The following is an 18535-nucleotide window of genomic DNA, read 5'->3' on the forward strand; positions in this document are numbered from 1 at the left end:
GTCACCTAATCAGGTAGATTTGAAAATGTCTCTCTTTGTACACAGGGCTCAACTAGTTAAGGCTAATGGAGTGTCTGTAAGAAGCCAGGACAGTAAAGTTCGTAACACAGTAACGTACCAGCAATTCTTTTGTTTTGAAAGTGCATGTTAGGGTAAGATTATAGGACCCCCAGCCTCTTGCAGAATGTCATACCATGTGTAAAATCAAGCATCTATGATATGATGGTCCAGTATTACACGTACAAGGTTTCAGCTATGTTCCCCAAAAAAATAACATGGGGGAGTTCCTTGGAATTCTGCTCACCTTGGGAAGTAGTGACTGAATGAGTATCAGCATTGGTTCGTGCTCCTAAACCGCTGGAATATGGGTGAGCTTTGCATGACTCCCTCCCCCCTCCCCCATGCTGGAAAACGTTGAAAAACGAGAATTCCCCGTCCTGAACCCCCAAATCTACATACTGGAAAGGGCTTTTCTCTGAAATGTATTATTAGTTTGCCTGAAATTACTTGTCTGCCGAAAAGCTGACAGCTTGAAGAAGGTATTGAGCACCTAGCGGAGTTCACCAGTACCTTGGGGATTATAAAAATCTATGGAAAACGTGCCACCTGTCAGTTCCTGCTAAAAAGGTAACACCGGTTTTTAGAGCGAAACAACAGAACTACTCTGCACTCCCTTCCTTTCCTTCCTTCCCTCCTCACCATGGGTGCCAAAGTGAGGCTGGGTTGACAAAATAAGGTTAACAAGAAAATAACAATAATTAAAAAAAACCAGCAACAAAAATGACAACAAAGATAACCAACGGCATGTCGACATCTGAGGAAAAGTGGGGTTGTAAGTGCAGAATTTCTTCATGTGCAGCTGATTTTTCTACTTCAGAGTCCCCTTTGGAAGAGAAGGCCTAATGGAATGTGTGCTCCCCTCGAACAATGTGCGACGAGAACTCGTAGCGGTCCTGACTCCGGTAGCCACAAATGTTGCACTCTAAAGGGTCCCGGTAGCCGTGACACCCCATGTGGATGGTGTACATGACATGGTCTAGGAAAAGGACGCGGCAGTGCTCGCACTTGAAGGCCCGTATCTGTTCCCCTTCTCCGTTGAAGACCTTGTAGATATCCTTTAAAGAGCCCTTCGACGTTTTAGTGACGTCCACGGCCTTGGAGTCCTCCTTCATGTACGCAGGGCTTTGCTTCCTTTTGGGATTTAAGGCAGGAGTTCCTTGGTAGGACTGGCGGTCTTCGTGGCTGCTTTCTGAGTCACTGGAATCCAGGCAGCTGTTGCTGGGAGAGGCCTCTCTTTCCTGGGGTCGACTCTTTGGTCTGATGAGGGAGATGGGGCCATCCATGTTGTTTTCGTTGCTGTCCGCTGTTTCTCTGCTCACGGGCCTTTCTATCCTGTTAGGGTTATAGACCGGACCGTAAGCCGAAGTGATGACGGGCGCCACATCAGCCATCGTGCCCGGCGTGTGTTGCATCAAGGGGTGAAGCGCCTCCGCCCCAAGGTAAGAGATGGCGTTGTTGATTGCTTGGTCCATCATGTGAGTCTGCATCAGCTCAGTTTCCCTCTCGTAGGGTAAGCTAGTCTCGTAATGGATATCCGGGTAGCCGAACCTCATGAGCTTCTCACCTACACGAGAATGACAGCAATGAGACAAAAAGAGATACGTATCACTCACAGGGTTAAGGAGAAAACATATCGGTGCTCTACATATCTCCTTGGAGCAAAAAGAGGGCCATTCGGAACAGTGATGCTGGCACCTTGGCAAGAAAAGAACAGCCATGAATATTCCGGACTAGGCAGGGGACCTGATCAATTTACCGAATGCGGAAGAGCTGAATCTATGTGTGAAAGGCATTCTGACGATAACTTTGCAAGAGGAAGATACACGTCTTCTAACTAGGTTGTGGTGTGCATGTCCAGTTTAGGATTTAATACACTATAACTTATAATGTTGAACTTGTCACTTCACAGTCCATAAACCAAAACTCGTGGTTTTGTAAACACGCTTACAACACAGTCAGGCAAACCCTCTTTAGTCTGCCTGGCTTGCACATTTCCGAGGTCCATCAGAGCTATATTTACACATAGAGAGAGCCAGTTTGGTGCAGTGGTTAAGTGCGCGGACTCTAATCTGGGAGAACCGGGGTTGATTCCCCACTCCTCCTCCACATGCAGCTGCTGGTGTGACTTTAGGTCAGTCACATATTCTCTCAGAGCTGTTCTCTCAAGGGCAGTTCTTGAAAGTGCTCTCTCAGCCCCACCTACCTCACAGGGTGTCTGTCTGTTGTGGGGAGGGGAAGGGAAAGGAAAGGAGTCTGTAAGCCGCTCTGAGACTCCTTCGGGTAGTGAAGGGCGGTGTATAAATCCAATCTCTCCTTCTTCTAGAAAATATATCCAGGTACAAAATACCCATGACTCTTTCCAGCCTCAGTGGCAGATGCTCTTAAGGTATGTGGGAAAAGGGTCTGAGAAAGGACGGGGGGGGGGGTCTCTGTTTTCATGCGCTAAGACACATTTGTCAAGTTTTATGCCAACTTTAAACTATGTACAGCTTATTGTAAGTAGGAACCTATTTATGTAATTTCCGCATCATTTAATGTGTCGTGTGAATCCTGATGCTGCGCTGGGGTTCTTCCTGGCAGTCCCAGACTCCTGCATCCTAACGGGGTACCGAATGTCCCATTCTGTTGACCGCACTGCCTCACTGTGTGCAATCCGCTTTCAGTCCCGGTGAAAAAGATGGACTGTAAATCATGTTTAAAAACTTGGCAAAAAGGCAGGTGTGTTTTTCCAGTCTGGTGGATATGCCGGAGTATGAGACATAAAGGAGCTGAAGCGGTACAACACATTTAGAGTCCGGCAGCACCTTTAAGACCAGCAAAGTTTCAATCAAGGCATGAGCTTTCTCAAATACACAAGTGTGCCTTGCACACGAAAGCTCATACCTCAAATGAAACTTTGCTGGTCTTAAAGGTGCCCCCACCGGACTCTAGATTTGTTCTACTGCTTCAGACCGACATGGCTGACTACCTGGCACGGACTGAGCCAAGCTTGGTCAGAGACATCCCTGGCTAGCTAAAGGCTCCCAAAGCCGTGTGTATTTCATCCCTTTGTGTAAAAACAGCCTGGCTTTTACATTTGCAAAGGGGCAGGATTTGCAGAAATATCACACAGTTAATTCAGCTACTCGACATTAAGACGCAAGATCTGCAGGGCTAGCACATCAACCTGACCCAGGGGCAGGCAGCTTTCTTGGCCCATACGTTAAAAACCCCACAGTGTCCATCTGTGAAGATACTGGTGGGCCAGCAAACAGAAGGAGGAGGAGGAGGAGATTGGAAGTATACCCCATGGCCCTTCACTCAGAGTCTCAGAGCAGCTTACAGACTCCTTTCCCTTCCCCTCCCCACAACAGACACCCTGCGAGGTGGGTGGAGCTGAGAGCGCTCCAGGAGACCTGCCCTTGAGAGAACAGCTCTGAGAGAACTGTGGCTTGCCCAAGGTCACTCACCTGGCTGCATGTGGAGGAGGAGTGGGGGAATCAAACCTGGTTTTCTAGATTAGAGTCCGCCGCTCTTAACCATGACAACCAAACTGGCTCTCACGTCACCAGAAGGAGGGTGAGGAGCGTACTTCAATAGACACCCTGGCAGGAAGCTGAGACTCAGTGGCTGTGACCTCCTGGCACTGAAGGGGTGAGTGAGCCATTTGGCTGCTGCATAAATTAGTTTGCTCCTGGAGCCCCATCCTTCCTGAGCGAAGACAAAAATCAGTGAGCTGGAGGCTAAAAAGCTGTGAGCTAGCTCACACTAACTCATAAGAACATAAGAACATAAGAGATGCCAATGTTGGATCAGGCCAAAGGCCCATCCAGTCCAACACTCTGTATCCCACAGTGGCCAGAAATACCAGTGCCATCAGGAGGTCCAACAGTGGGGCCAGGACATTAGAAGCCCTCCCACTGTTGCCCCCCCCCCCAAGCACCAAGATGACAGAGCATCCCTTGCCCCAGAGTCCCTATCTATACCTTGTGGCTAATAGCCACTGATGGACCTCTGCTCCATATGCTTATCTAATTCCCTTTTGAAGCCGTCCATGCTTGTAGCTGCCACCACTTCCTGTGGCAGTGAATTCCAAGTGTTAATCACTCTTTGGGTGAAGAAGTACTTCCTTTTATCCGTTCTAACCCGACCGCTCAGCAATTTCATGGAGTGCCCACGGGTTCTTGTATTGTGAGAAAGGGAGAAAAGTACCTCTTTCTCAATCCTGCTCTTTCCCATGCATAATTTTATAAACCTCAATCATGTCACCCCTCAGTCGTCGTTTCTCCAAGCTAAAGAGCCCTAAGCGCCTTAACCTTTCCTCATAGGGAAAGTGATCCAACCTTTTTATCATTCGAGTTGCTCTTTTCTGCACTTGTTCCAAAGCTATAATATCCTTTTTAAGGTGTGGTGACCAGAATTGCACACAGTATTCCAGATGAGGTCGCAACATTGATTTATATAGCGGCATTATGATATTGGCTGATCTGTTTACAATACCCTTCCTAATAATCCCCAGCATAGCATTGGCCTTCTTTATTGCAGTCACACACTGTCTCGACATTTTCAGTGAGTTATCTACTACAACTCCAAGATCTCTCTCTTGATCAGTCTCTGCCAGTTCAGACCACATCAACGTGTATTTATAGTTAGGATTTTTGGCTCCAATGTGCATCACCTTGCACTTGGCCACATTGAACCCCATTTGCCATGTTGACGCCCACTCGCCCATCTTTGACAGATCCCTTTGGAGTGCCTCACAATCCTCACTGGTTTTCACCACCCTGAACAACTTTGTATCATCTGCAAATTTAGCCACTTCACTGCTTACTCCCAACTCCAAATCATTAATGAACAAATTAAAAAGCAGTGGACCAAGTACTGATCCCTGTGGTAACCCACTGCTTACCCCCCTCCACTGGGAGAACTGCCCATTTATACTCACTCTCTGAACTGCCCATTTATACTCACTCTCTAACTCGGCTTAGAGGGAACACTGCATGCCCACGCCTTTGCCCTTTTCCCTTCCAGAGCCGGCATCAGCATCCTCTGAGGTGGAGCAACTGTTGGGGCCCAAAGCTGTTGGCCCCTCCCTGCCTACTCCCTTGCTAACGCTCCACCACCCAGAGTCCCAGCTGCAGGCACGCGCCGCCAGGGCCACTGGAGAAAGAGATTGGATTCATACCCCATGGCCCTTCACTACCCAAAGGAGTCTCAGGGCAGCTTACAAACTCCTTTCCCTTCCCCTCCCCACAACAGACAGACACCCTGTGAGGTAGGTGGGGCTGAGAGGGCTCTGACAGAAACTGCTCTTTTTCAAGAACAGCTCTTATCAGAGCTATGGCTCGCCCAAGGTCATCCAGCAGGTGCAAGTGGAGGAGTGGGGAATCAAACCCGGTCCTCCCAGATTAGAGTCTGTGCTTTTAACCACTACACCAAAGGGCTGCAGGCAGGTGAGCAGGCAGGGTGGAAGGCGTGAAAGGGGGTGGGAAGGAAGGAGGGCACAAGCAGGGGGCCTGAGGTGGGCAGAGGAGGGGAAGGTGGTCCTGTAAAGGGCCCCCCCAACCTGGAACAGGCCCTGGTCCCTTTGAAAGCAAATGGAAGTTATTCCCAACAGCAAACATGCCCCTTTTTTTCCCTTACAGGCAAAGTTATCTGTACCTCCCGGGAGAGCCAGGGACAAAAGGGAGGCTCAGGGTGTAGGAATGGATGACAAAGACATCTTGAAATGGCAGCGGGGTGGGCGGGCAGGGCCATGGGGAAACTCTGCAAGCCAGGACAAAGTTGGCAATTCAGGAGTGACAGGAAGCCAGTGTGGGGATTTAAGAAGGGACACCTCATCTTCAGAAAGCAACCCCGGGCAGAAAGGTAGCGGGACACAAACATTGCTGAAAGGACTGAAAGGAAGAGTTTAGACCAGTGGTGGCGAACCTATGGCACAGGTGCCAGAGGTGGCACTCAGAGCCCTCTCTGTGGGCACGCGTGCCATCGCCCCAGACCATCATTAAAGTGTCAAATTCTCTGCCAAATAATTTTAAGTAAATGAAAGCATTTGGGATTGCTTTCCTTACTTTGTTTGGATCATCTTAAGTTAATGTATGAGTTGTTTTTTCTAAAGTAAAACCTCAGTATTCAGGTTAAATTGCCGTGTTGGCACTTTGTGATAAATAAGTGGGTTTTGGGTCGCAGTTTGGGCACTCGGTCTCTAAAAGGTTCACCATCACTGGTTTAGACCATTATTCTTGTGTAATATTTAATTCACCTATATCTAAAAGAAGAATATCTACTTCATAACCGCATAGATATGGACATTGTACTAGCAGGAAGACATATACCGTTAAAACGGCAGCTAATTTAAGCCCAGGGACGGAAAGAAACCCACCGACACACGCCTGGCTCACCCTATATATGAAGTGGGTTAACATCTGTGCCATGAAGACTGCTAAACAAAATTTGCTTCACTCCGCTCTCTGAGAAGTGTCCAGTGAATACCAGGACTCGCTTAGTCTGCTTCAACTTTTCTCTGCTCTGGGAGTGTGCCACCTTCCCTTCCTTTCTTCTGAAATTTCGACCCTGACATTGAGACTGGCTCAGCTCACAAGTTCTACTGGCCACAAGGAACCCGCCCCAGAGCACGGATGGCACCTCTCCCCCTCCCCGCTACTCCAGAGCAGCCCTGGCTTTTGCAAGGCGTTTCAGCCTAGTGGTCAAAAGCGCACACAGGAGGTGGTGGTCTGACCCACTCGAATTCAAATCCCGCTGAAAATATAGCAAGTTGATGGCATGGAGAAGATGCGTTTGTCTCACCCTTCACTTCCCAATCTGTATCACAGCAACAGGTGAGTTGTTAAATTACAGGTCATCTTCACAGGTAGGGTGCTGATTCATTCTTTGTTGCATGGTGATTAAGGGACACAGCAGAGTATAAATTCTTACTCTTTATGACATTTATAGTCTGCCTATTTTCCATCCTGGAGCTCGAGGTGAGAAGCGGGGTAGTTTTCAGAAACGCACAGGGACAACAGGAGAAACTGAAACCAGCACTGTGGCAGCCGCTGCCGCCGAAATGTTTTTTTAAATCTGCGCAGCCAATCGGATCTCCCATGGCCAACCAGACGTCCTGCTGGGGGGGAAGCCCCATCTGGCCACGCCCACTTTCTAAGACCACTTGGCAGGTGCCACGAAAGGTCTCCGTGGCGGCCACTGGAGCCCAATGGGAACGAACCCTGCAGCAACCACCTGTGAACCGAATATTCTTCCGGATTGATTCGTGTATCAAAAGTCCCTCTTTCGACAAGGGCAGAAGCATAAGTAACGAGAACCACTTTTTCAAAATGGCTGCTCTGTGCCCCTTTAGCTTCTGTCGATGTGCCCCGGACCCCGGGCTCCCTCAGCCTGCCCTGTTATCGCTGGGCCCTCTACTTCCCCACCAACTGCCGCGAAGAAAATATTCCACACAATGACCGCCTATGACACAGATAACGGGGAAGAACAAGGATTGGGGACACGGACCGAGCACAGATGCAGAGGATGCGGAGAGAAACGAGAGTGCCAAACAGTGGTCAGTGCTGGGCTGAACTGGGACTTGACACTGTGGCCTCGAGAGGAAGAGGGGGTCGCCCGGCACCTTAAGTCCCAGGTCCTGAAAAGGCGGTGGGGTCAGCCTGCCCCTCAAAAGACTCTGAAATCGGCTTCTGGGATCAGGGAGGGACTGGAAGGGGTCCCAGGAAGGGTCAAGGCAAATGCTCCCCCAACTGTGGGAAGAGGGGGGGCGGGCAACTGAAACTCTACCCCCCACTGAGCAGAGGGGCTTCCCAAGCCCACCCCCTCCCCAAAGAAACTCTCTCTGATTTTCCTTGGGTTTCAGCATGAGCCACTGCTATTTTACCAAACACCTCCGTCCCCTGAAATAATATATGTGGAGGATTATGTTCTTCAAAAGCCACTTTTGCCTCTTGAGTTGTGGAGGGCTGCAGATCATCCCTGCAAGTGCATCACAGACCCAACAGCCGCCTGCGTTCTTCCCTCGTGTTCCCTCCTTCCAGTCGCCTGGCTTGAGAATTCCAGGTCACCTGCAGACCTCCCTGTCCCCGTCCCCCCCAACACAGAGGGGAACACATTCGGCCTGGACAGGCCCCGGAGACAGCCTTTGGAACAGCACTCGAGGAGGGACATTCACCAGTCAGCAAAGGTTTGGCCCCACAAAGACGCTCCCACCCTCACGCTACACACACACTCTCTCTCTCTCTCTCTCACACACACTCTCTCTCCTGAACTTCATTCTGGGAAAACTTTTAGGAACAGTAACCAAAACAAACAGATGCACAATGGATTCTGATAGCAGGAACCACTGTGAGAAAACAACATTACGGCACTGGAAAATGCCAGGTGTGCTTCAGTTACTCCTTTCTGTCCAAATAACGTCATGACACATAACAAAGTCCAGAAAAGCACCCTTAGAATCACAGAATCATAAGAGTTGGAAAGGACCTCCAGGGTTATCTAGTCCAACCCCTTGCACAAAGCAGGGAATTCACAAACACCTCCAGTGACCGCTGTTCCGTGCCCAGAAGATGACAAAAAACCTCCAGGATCCCCGGCCACCGGCCTGGAGAAAAATGGCTTCCTGACCAGTGTTCCTTCTAAGCTGAGTTAGTGTGAGCTAGCTCACAGTTTTTTAGCCTCCAGCTCACACATTGTTGTCTTAGCTCAGGAAGGATGGCTCCAGAGCAAACTAACTTATGCAATTGCCAAATCGCTCGCTCACAACTTTAATGCCCCAGTAGCTCACAAAGTAGATTTTTGCTCACACAGCTTAGAGGGACCACTGTTCCTGACCCTTATATATGGACTGGGGGAGGGGGGACCCACCTGCAAATACAATATTGGCAGATTCCTGCTTTTACCCGTGAACCCAAGAAGCTGCCTGATACCGAATCAGACCCTCGGTCCATCAAGGTCAGTATCGCCTCCTCAGATTATTTGCAATTATTTGCCTTTATTTATTTAATATCCTGTTCTCCTCCCCAGTTTGGACTCGAAGTGACTCTCTGAACATCACTCTCCCCTCCTCTGTTTTCCCACAACAACAACCCTGTGAGGTAGATCAAAATGAGAGTCCGTGAGGGGCCTAAGGTCACCCGGTGAACTTCAAGTGGGGATTTGAACCCGGGTCGCCCAGTGGAGTTCTAGTCAGCCCCTCTATCCCCTACCCCACACTGGCTCTCTGGTGGCAGCTCTCCAGGGTCTCAGGCGGAGGTCTTTCCCATCACCTCCAGCCTAGTCCTTTTCTCAACTGGAGATGCCACCGGGGATTGAACCAGGGACCTTCTGCATCCCACGCAGAGGCTCTGCCACTGAGCCATGGCCCCTCCCAAGTCTGGAATTCTGAACAACCAGAGAGGTTTTTTTTAAAACTAATGTTTACTAATGTATTTATATTGTGATGCCGGATGGCCCTGTGATCCGCCCCGAACCCACTTGTGGAGAGGGCAGAATAGAAGTTCGAAAAATAGACGAATAAATAAAGCTCGCCAGCTTCCTAGGCTACTCCGCAATCATGAGGGATGGAACGGGATTCTGCCCGAGGAGCCGTGCTACGTGGCGCTTGTGAGACCCCTTCTGGCGAGGCCTCTACCACGCGGCTGGCCCACCCCACCCTCCCGGTTGGATGCCCCGTGCCGGAAAGGTCCACAGCAAAGGGGTCCTCAGGATTTAACAGCAAGCTACCCTTCCGGCCACAAACAACAACAGAACGGCTCGTCTGACGCTTACCCACAAACTTCTGTGGGGTGGAGCTTTTACGCTTTCCCATGTTGCTTGTCAGCTTCTCTATAACAGCAGGTCTTTCAAAAGGCACCAGAGAAACATTGTTGTCCATCACAGGTTCTTGTTCCTTACAATCTTCCACAGTAGGTACTACATGAAACCAAAAATCCAAATCAGAGAGGTCTGCCTACACTTCCGAGAGAAATTTCATAAACAAACAAAAATGGTCACTGTTTCGGAGTCTGGAAAGGCACAGACGGTCAGCCAGCAGAGAGCGTTGGGGGGAGGCATCGGCTCGGGAAGGGACCCATGAGGGACGAGGGGCTTTCCCCCTTCCCATTCGTCAGTCGGGGTTTTACTGGGCATCTTGGCCGTTAGTCAAATGTTATCATTCAAAGGCTGATACCGTATGTTGTAACGGGCTTATTTTATTGACTTATCCTCACGACAACCCTGTAAGGAAGGTGAGGGTGTGCGGCTGGGCCCAAGATCGCCCAGCCAGCTCCCACCGCAGAGTGGGGATTGGACCCTAGTCCGGCATTCCACCCACCCCGCCACGCTGCCTTACTGATTAACAGAATGGTTCTGTTGTACTTGTAATCTCCCTTGAGTCCCACGGAGAAAGGCAGACTACAAACGAAATTAAGTAAATGAAAAGGCACGACTAAGTTTGGGAAGTCAAGGGTATCCTTCCACTTTTGTCCGGTATCCATCCGGATCTGGGGAAGGCCTCAGGCTCTGTGTGGGACCTCAACGGATGAGGAGCCCCCAGCACAGGGAAGGTGACACGCAAGTCGCTAGGCAGACAAAATGGCTGCACGATTTCCAGGAAACAGTTTCCAATTTGCGAACTGAGCTCAGACAAAGAGACGATGCTTTAAGGTGTACGTTCTAATTATCTACAGTGACAGGCCTGTCTGTGATCATAAAGACAGCAGTATTTTTTAAAAATTCTGAATTAATGATGATAAGAAGAGAAGGAGATTGGATTTATACCTGATGACCCTTCACTACCCAAAGGAGTCTCAGAGCGGCTGACAATCTCCTTTCCCTCCCCCTCCCCACAACAGACACCCTGTGAGGTTGGCAGGGCCGAGAGAGCTCTTGACAGAAACGGCTCTTTTTCAAGAACAGAACTACGGCTTGCCCAAGGTCATCCAGCAGCTGCAAGTGGAGGACTGGGGAATCTCCCAGGTTAGAGTCCGCGCACTTAACCACCACACCAAACATTTCTACCTCAAAAGAAGACAAACAGACTTCCACATGAGCTTTCTATTTCTTGCTTCCGTAATGATTCCAGCTCCCCTGTAACATACCAGTGGCTCCAAAGTAGTTGCAACCCCAAACTCCACAAAAGGGATAAGGGGAGACTGTGGCTGGCAAACGTCCTCCGGCAGGAGAGCAAATGTTTTTTGAAGGGGACAGAAAAATGCACCCGAAGCAGCCCCAGGACAAAAAAAAGAGGGGGGGGGGAGAGAGAGGGGAGGGAATGGGCCTGGAGACAAGAGAAGGAGCCCCTAAGGCAAGAGCTCCCCTCTTGGATCGACAAGGAGCCCCTGTGCATCTCTCCCCGTCCACCCGAAGAAGCCCATTTCTTTGGGAAGTGGAACCGTAACTGCATGCCTCCCCCGCCTGTCACAGGTGAACACAGGGGCATAACACCTGCGCTCTCCACCCAGGTCCGCCACCTGAGCCGTGCCCTTCACTGCAATGCTGGTGGGCTCAGCTCTGCTCGCTGGGCGTGGTGTCCTTCCAGCCTGTGGCACTCTGGGCTTTTGAAGCCGGAGGTGTCAGCACACTTATCACGACAACTTCCTTTAAAAACTTAGTGCTTATGAGAATGCGTACCCCTTGCGTAAAGCTGGCTTTAATTCCAACAGAACAGCTCAAACAGGGTTCCCCAATATGGCGCCCACGGGCACCGAGACCTTTCCTGGCACTGGCCGAGTGTTTATACAAAATGGGTGGGGCCAGGTGGGGCTCTTGCCCAGCTGGGCTTCTGATTGGCCACTGGATATCTGATTGGCTGTACAGATTAAAATGATGCTGCTTCAGCAGCTGCTGCCATCGCAATGTTGCTTTTATATTCTCTCTCTCTCTCACTCACTCTTTTCCAGTGAATTTGTTTTTTAAAAAATCACCCTTCTTCTCCCCTGCCCTTGGGCTTCCTCTGTGTTTTTGTGTGAGGCTCCGCCCGCCCACAGCGGCCATTTTGCGGTTGGCTCCGCCTCCTGTGGCCACCATTTTATGGTTGTGCCATTCACCCTGAGTCGGAACCCCCTGCCACCTGCATGGCTTCGAAGGCAGGGAGACCCCTGAGATGAAACAAACAAACACAATCAGGTGATGGACGGAAACCAGGGGCCAGCCAGTGGTGTGCCCATGGGAATGCACCAAAATGCACAAACATGTGTGGCCAGGGGATACTCTCAAGTGCTTCACTGGAGATAAGTGCGCAACACGTTCCCTCCCCCCCCCCAAAAAAATATTCCCAATGGCTACCAACCTGCAGTGACCAGTGCAACAAGAGACCACGAAACAGGGGTTCATCTTGGAAATTCACATACAGAGATATGGTGGCCCTGTTTAGGCAGAAAGGCGGAATATGAATGCTGTAAATAAATAAAATATTGGGTGGGATCCTGTCCAATGCTCCCTCTAAGCTGTGGAGTCCTGTGAGAAAAAGATTCTACTATGTGAGCTACCGGCATTAAAGTTGTGGGCGAGCGATTTGGCTGCTGCATAAATCAGTTGGCTCTGGAGCCCTCCTTCCTGAGCTGAGACAACAAATGTGTGAGCTGGAGGCTAAAAGACTGTGACCTAGCTCACACTAACTCGGCTGAGAGGGAACACTGATCCTGTCATCTGTCCATGGATGGTGTTCATGGATGTCAGTTGTGGACCAGAGGGCTCTGATCTAGCAGAGCTCCTGAGTTCTCAAAGACACAAAATGCTTCCCAGAATATGCAGTGGGCCTCTGACAGAAGTTGCTTCATTCCTAACCAGGCTGTTCTGTTCTGTTCCTTCAGGCCCGCTGAATATAGCATCGATGGTGATGTTTCACAGGCAGACAGCCAACACAGGAGGTAGATTAACCATCCGGGGGGGGGGGGTTGTTGCCTTAAATGGCCGTGTTCCCCTTGACTGGGACACAGGACTTGCAACTCTGATACAAGGAACTGAGCAATGCACCTGGCCAGCTCTCTAGAGACGGCCACAAGGGCTTCGGAGCGCAGGTGCGGACATTCTTTTGTGAGGTAAATGTTTTACCACAGAATTACAGTGCGGTGCTTTATAGATTTCATTATCAGACTTGCAACAGGCTTGGGAAATAGGCCCTGTCGTGATCTGAGCTGTGCCACCAGAGGCCTACTAGGCCCAGGGAGCCTGACTAGCAGTAGGTGAGGCTGGGCCTACAACTCCCAGAAGCCCCTGAGAGGTTTTGGAGCCAAAATTGACCAATAGGAAAAGAGGAGGGCTTGGAATAAAAGATCTGGAGCAGCAGGAAAAGCTGTTCTTCTTCCCAGAGGGCAGAGCCAGAAGGAAGGCTGCTGTGGGAAGAAACCCTCATCCTGAGGGAAGGGTGAGTAGTCTAAGGCCACTGCAGATAGTGAGCTAGGGGCAGTACATTTAGATGCGTAAGGGCATTTGATTTCTTTTCTTTTCACCCACTTACTGTTATTCTGCACCTTGTTGTTTGATCTCCTATAAAATAAACCTTTTCCTTGTTGTACTCTGCCTGGTCCTCACGCCTATCATTCGGCCAAAAGGGAGGTCTGAAGGTCTTGGGAGGGTGCTCTGGACCTTCTCAAGGGATCCTAAATCCAGAGTGGTGGCAGCGTCAGGTGACACCCCACCTGTGCTGTGACAGGCCCCCATGGAGTGGGAAGTGTTCACGATTGGCCTTTGTCCAACCACTCAGTCTCCAGTGTACAACCACTGAGGGCCAAACGAGACGTCATGCAGGAAATGTGCAAATAATTCCATGATGGACGTTCTGCTAGGGGAAAGGACTGCGGATAGAGCAAGAGATGTGCAGCCACAGGAGGTGGGCACGGCTTAGCTAGCATTTCCCTGCTCAGAACCGCTTCCCCTCCCCAGCTACTTTTTTCTAACCACAAGAGGAAAAACAGTGTGTGTGTGTGTGTGTGGGGGTGAGTTCTGAATGGAAAAACAGTCTCAGGGGAAGTAGGAGAGCCTTCTGTCAACCTGGAAGACTTTTCGTCAGGAACTCAGCCCCCAGACGATCCACACCATCTCCTCCACAACGCGTGGCACCCTGTCCTGTGGGATCTTTGGGTGATCGGCCTGCCCTTTGCCCAGATCGGCTGGTGAACTGTTTGGTCCAAGTGCATGGCAAGACAGTCTCGAGCGCCTTTTTTCCCCAGGAGCCTCACCCCGCCTTTCCGCCTTTCATGGAAAGTAGCAGTTATTACATCTCCATCCAAGGATACCCTGGAGCTAATTGGACGGTGGCATGATTACAATCGTCAATCAAAAACCTGGCACGTAAACAAGTTGGAAGACAGCACTGCAAAACGTCGGTCTAATCTGAAGGCACTGTAAGACTTCTCCTTACTTTTGGTTCCAGTCGGAATTCTTTGAGGAGAGACAGGATTGTGTAACTACACTGTTGGTCTGCCTTTGTGTGTGTGTTTCGACAACTGGCTACAGTGTTCTATATCTTCGGGTGCACAAAGATCTCCTGCTCTCTCCGCTGCTCGGAGCCTCCCCCGTGACGAGCCCCCTCTCCGTTTCCCCCTCAGTCCCGCACGGAAAGCCCACCTCTTCCCGGAAGAGTCTGGGTCCCCAGGTCCTCCTCTCCTCCAGAAACTCAGCCTCAGGGCGTGCCCCACCTATCTTCCCTCAGGCCTGCCTCCCCCCCCCCCGGTTGCCTGAGAAGTGCGAGTTCAGCTTCTCCGGGCAAGAAACTGTCTTCCGTTTGTTACTCTCGGTGTCAGGACAACAGCATCGTCCATGATTTCAAATAATTGTTAATTAAGGAAGGTTGGGGGTGAGGACTAGTGTTCCCTCTAAGCTGAGTTAATGTGAGCTAGCTCCCAGTTTTTTAGCCTCCAGCTCACACATTCTTGTCTTGGCTCAGGAAGGATGGCTCCAGAGCAAACTGATTTATGCAGCAGCCAAATCGCTCGCTCACAAATTTAATGGCAGCTGCTCACAAGACTCCACAGCTTAGAGGGAGCATTGGTGGGGACTATGGAAATCAGCACTGTGCAATGTGTAAGGAAGTCCTCAGATTCCTAGAGCAGCACACGGCACTGTGATGCCTAGAGTTCCCATTTGGCGGCTTATGGTGAGAGACCTCCAGGCAATTCCAGCCCTTGTGCACGGATGCTCAGCTGATCTGTGGGTAGAAATGGGGGGCCAAAGGGAGGGGGTCATCCTGGAGAGAAAAATCAAGAAGGAAAAGTAAGGCTTGGCTACTTACAGGAAGTCCTGACTCCGTGGTAATCTTACCACAGATTTCCTGGTGATTGCTAAAGCTACCCATATGTCACTTCTGGGAAGCTCTAGGAATCGGCAGGAACTCTATCGTCAGAACTTCCTATAAGTAGCTGAGAGGTCTTGTTTTTTCCTTAAACTTTCTTCCGGGATGCTGCCCCCCCCCATAACCCCACACCACCGGTTGCCAGGTGTGGGGTTGTGGGCAGGACAAGAAGCACAAAGAGATAAACAATGCAGAGGGTTTTTTTGGGGGGGGGTCATGCAGCATGTGAGACTCCAGACTTCTACAGCCCATCAGGTATCACCACCCTGGCCTGATGGGAAAGTGCTCATGTTGGAGCCAGCGTAGGGCAGCTGTCGAGGTGTCGGACTAGGACCTGGGAAGCCCTGGCTTGAACTCCCCCCCCCCTTCTGACACAGAAGCTTGCTGAGTGACCTCAGGTCAGTCGCCCTTCCTCAGCCTAGCATACCGCACAGGGTAGTTATGAGGATAAAATGGAAGTAGCGGGTCCTCCAATTTGGCTGATGTTGGCTTGTGATTCAGGAAGGATGCTGGGCTACGATTTCAGCCCGGCTGGGAGATAACAGCAGTGGGAGACAAGAAAGAGCCAGAGAGGCCCATCTGTGCCCATTGTCCATCCAACCGATGCCCCATCCTAAGGGATGCTGGTATCGAGGTCTCTGTTTCCTCTGCTTCTTCATTAATATTCTGCAACACCAGATTGGTGAGTTATGAAACTGGATTTCTGCTGGGGTTGGTGGAAGAGGAGAAGAGAACTGAAGAAGACCTGGCAGTCGCCCCAGTCCAGAGCCTTTATTTATTTATTCGCTTCATTTATACCCCACTGCTGGACCTCCTGATGGCCCCTGGTATTTTTGGCCACTGAGTGACACAGAGCGTTGGACTGGATGGGCCACTGGCCTGATCCAACACTGGCTTCTCTCGTGTTCTTATGTTCCTCCTCCATTTATTCCTTATGACAACCCTGGGAGGGAGGCTGCTTTATTATGCATTCTAATTAAGAATTCTTAATATTCTATATCTATGTTGTGTTTTACTTTGTAAACCACTTTGGGCAGGTTCCCCGGAAGGTGGCACAAAAGTTCTCTAAAGAAACAAAACATTCATGCTGAGGGCACCTTGTCTGGGCCGGTTCAGGATTCCATAGCCTTCTTGGCTACCACAAGTCTCTCCCAGGCACCATGGGTCAATGCACGGAAAATAAAAAAGACAAGATCCAAGGGTTGCAAGTCCCCAGGTCCAGGTGGGGTTTCCCCCAGTTTCTGGGGCTTCTGGAAACCCCACTCCCAAGCAACCATGTCCCCACATGATATCCCCAACACAGGGACGTCAACTGGAAGTTATGCCATCACATCGGTGACATCATGGGGGACACTCTGGTTTGAGGGCAAAACTCTATGGTATGGTAAATTTGCCCTCAAACCATAGAGTTCTGCCCTCAAACAAGAGCAGTGCCAATGTGATGACATTACTTCCTGGAGATGTCACCGCATTGGGGACATCACGTGATGTCCGTGCCTCCTCCAGGAACGTACCCCAAACCCCCCTGTCAACGACAAGGTAGGACCTGGAAACCCTACAAGATCCTGGATTTAATTTTTTTGCATTGAGCCTCTGGGGGTAGGGGGAGAAGCCAGGTTTGGGGTGTTGGAGGTTCAGCCTGGGACAGGTGAGTGAGGCCCCAGTCTCTGAGCGAGTGAGCAGGCCATCCAGAGTGTTGCTTTTGGAGAGTTGTTGGTCCTCCTGGGCTCTGGAATGCTGTGGAGCAGCCCTGGCAAGGCCCCGGGGGGAAGACTGGAATGTGAAGCTCCTGGGAGCTCCTGACAGAGTTGTTCCCTCTGACCCCGTTGTCCTCTCCTGCCCTTGAGGCAGAATCCAGCACCTGGGTTTTCTACACAGCAGGGTTACTTGAAGAGAGCTGGGAGATGTCTAGAATGGCACTGGTGCAAAACTCAGAGTGAAATCTCATGGGGCATGTCACAGAGCTCACTGGAAGGCTGAGGACGGTGGCGAAGGCAGCGATGAGACCACATTTCTCCACCACCACCCTGGCATCAGCTAGTTTGTGGCTGGCTGGCTCAATCGCTGAAAGCATCTGATCTTGTGTCCATGCTGAAGGAACAATGAAAGACAAACAGATTCCCCTGAAGAAGCCAGTTGGCAAAACACATAAGAAATTCCCAGCTGAGTAGTAAAATATAATTTCTACTTTACTTGCACCATCGGCCTAGGTCTTATTTTTTAAATCTTGTTCGAAGTATTTCAGCAGTTGCCGACTCCTAGGTTGGAGTCTTTAGATGCTCAGGAACTGGTGCTCAGTTGCGATACTAATCTCTCACATACGGCTGCTGATTGTAACACAGTTCAGGCAGAAGACGCTTCCAGTGCACCACCCGGTCTGTTTGCCAGTCATTTCAGCCCCGGTTACTGTGATGGACGCTGACAGGACCTTGGGATGTGTGAGGACCGCCACTTGTCCTCTTGATTCCTCTCCATTCTGGACGCTGAAATCTTGTGAGGTCCACACGAATGAGACCATGATGTCCATCATAAATCATCACTGACTCAGGGCGCCTTTCCTCAGTCTCCAAAACAGGCGGTTGGTTAGCCATCCTTCGCTTTAGAAACCACCACTAGAGAAGAATGATGTGGCCAGTTACTGTCACATCTCTAAACTGCCCTGGCTGGGAAAGGGAACTAAGAATGTGGACGCAGAACAATGCCAGGTCTTTCTAGATGACTCCTCTACTCTTGACGCATTTCAGTTTAGCTCCAGGACAGGCTTTAGGGGTGGAGACGGTGCCAGTGGCTTTGGTTGGTCACCTCTGTTTGAACGTAGACAAAAACTAAGCCTCTTTGTTGCTCTTGCTGGGTTTATCGGCAGCTGTCGTTGCTGTGGACCATGCCCCCTTGTTGAGGATAACTGAAGGCAGAGGTAGGCAATAGGTGACTTGCTTTGGACTGGTTTAGATCTTTCCTTATGGGCAGGATTCAGAGGGTGGTTCGTTTCCCGTAGTGCTTAGCAAGGCATACAGAACCTTGAGAAAAAGAGGTCTTAAAAAAACGCAAAAGGTTTTCGAAACTGTGGAAACCGGGAACCTGCACTGTTTTAAGGAGTGACAAAAACCATTACATAGGAAAGAACTCATCCTTCCACACACCTGGGAGCAAATTCAAACCATGTTCCTCAAACTGATCCAGGAACGGGCACGTGGGGGAAAGGGTTAACCTGCCATGGAC

General features: G+C 50.3%; 1 protein-coding gene and 1 non-coding gene across 2 annotated transcripts in view; both read right to left on the reverse strand.

Annotated features, from left to right (window-relative positions):
* Positions 1-899: 899 nt before the first annotated feature.
* IKZF2 (IKAROS family zinc finger 2) overlaps positions 900-18535 on the reverse strand; it is a gene marked incomplete at its 5' end in the record, with an annotated part of 135109 nt that continues 117473 nt past the window's right edge. The window contains 2 exons of the mRNA XM_015412029.1: positions 900-1624; positions 9814-9957. Coding sequence (XP_015267515.1) covers positions 900-1624; positions 9814-9957 — 869 coding nt within the window. The remainder of the gene's footprint in view (positions 1625-9813; positions 9958-18535) is intronic.
* TRNAP-GGG lies at positions 9339-9410 on the reverse strand. The gene has a single exon. It is a non-coding gene; the product is annotated as a tRNA-Pro (tRNA).

Source organism: Gekko japonicus, unplaced genomic scaffold (genome assembly GCF_001447785.1).
Source record: "Gekko japonicus isolate JY-2015 unplaced genomic scaffold, Gekko_japonicus_V1.1 scaffold991, whole genome shotgun sequence".
Classification (NCBI taxonomy): domain Eukaryota; kingdom Metazoa; phylum Chordata; class Lepidosauria; order Squamata; family Gekkonidae; genus Gekko; species Gekko japonicus.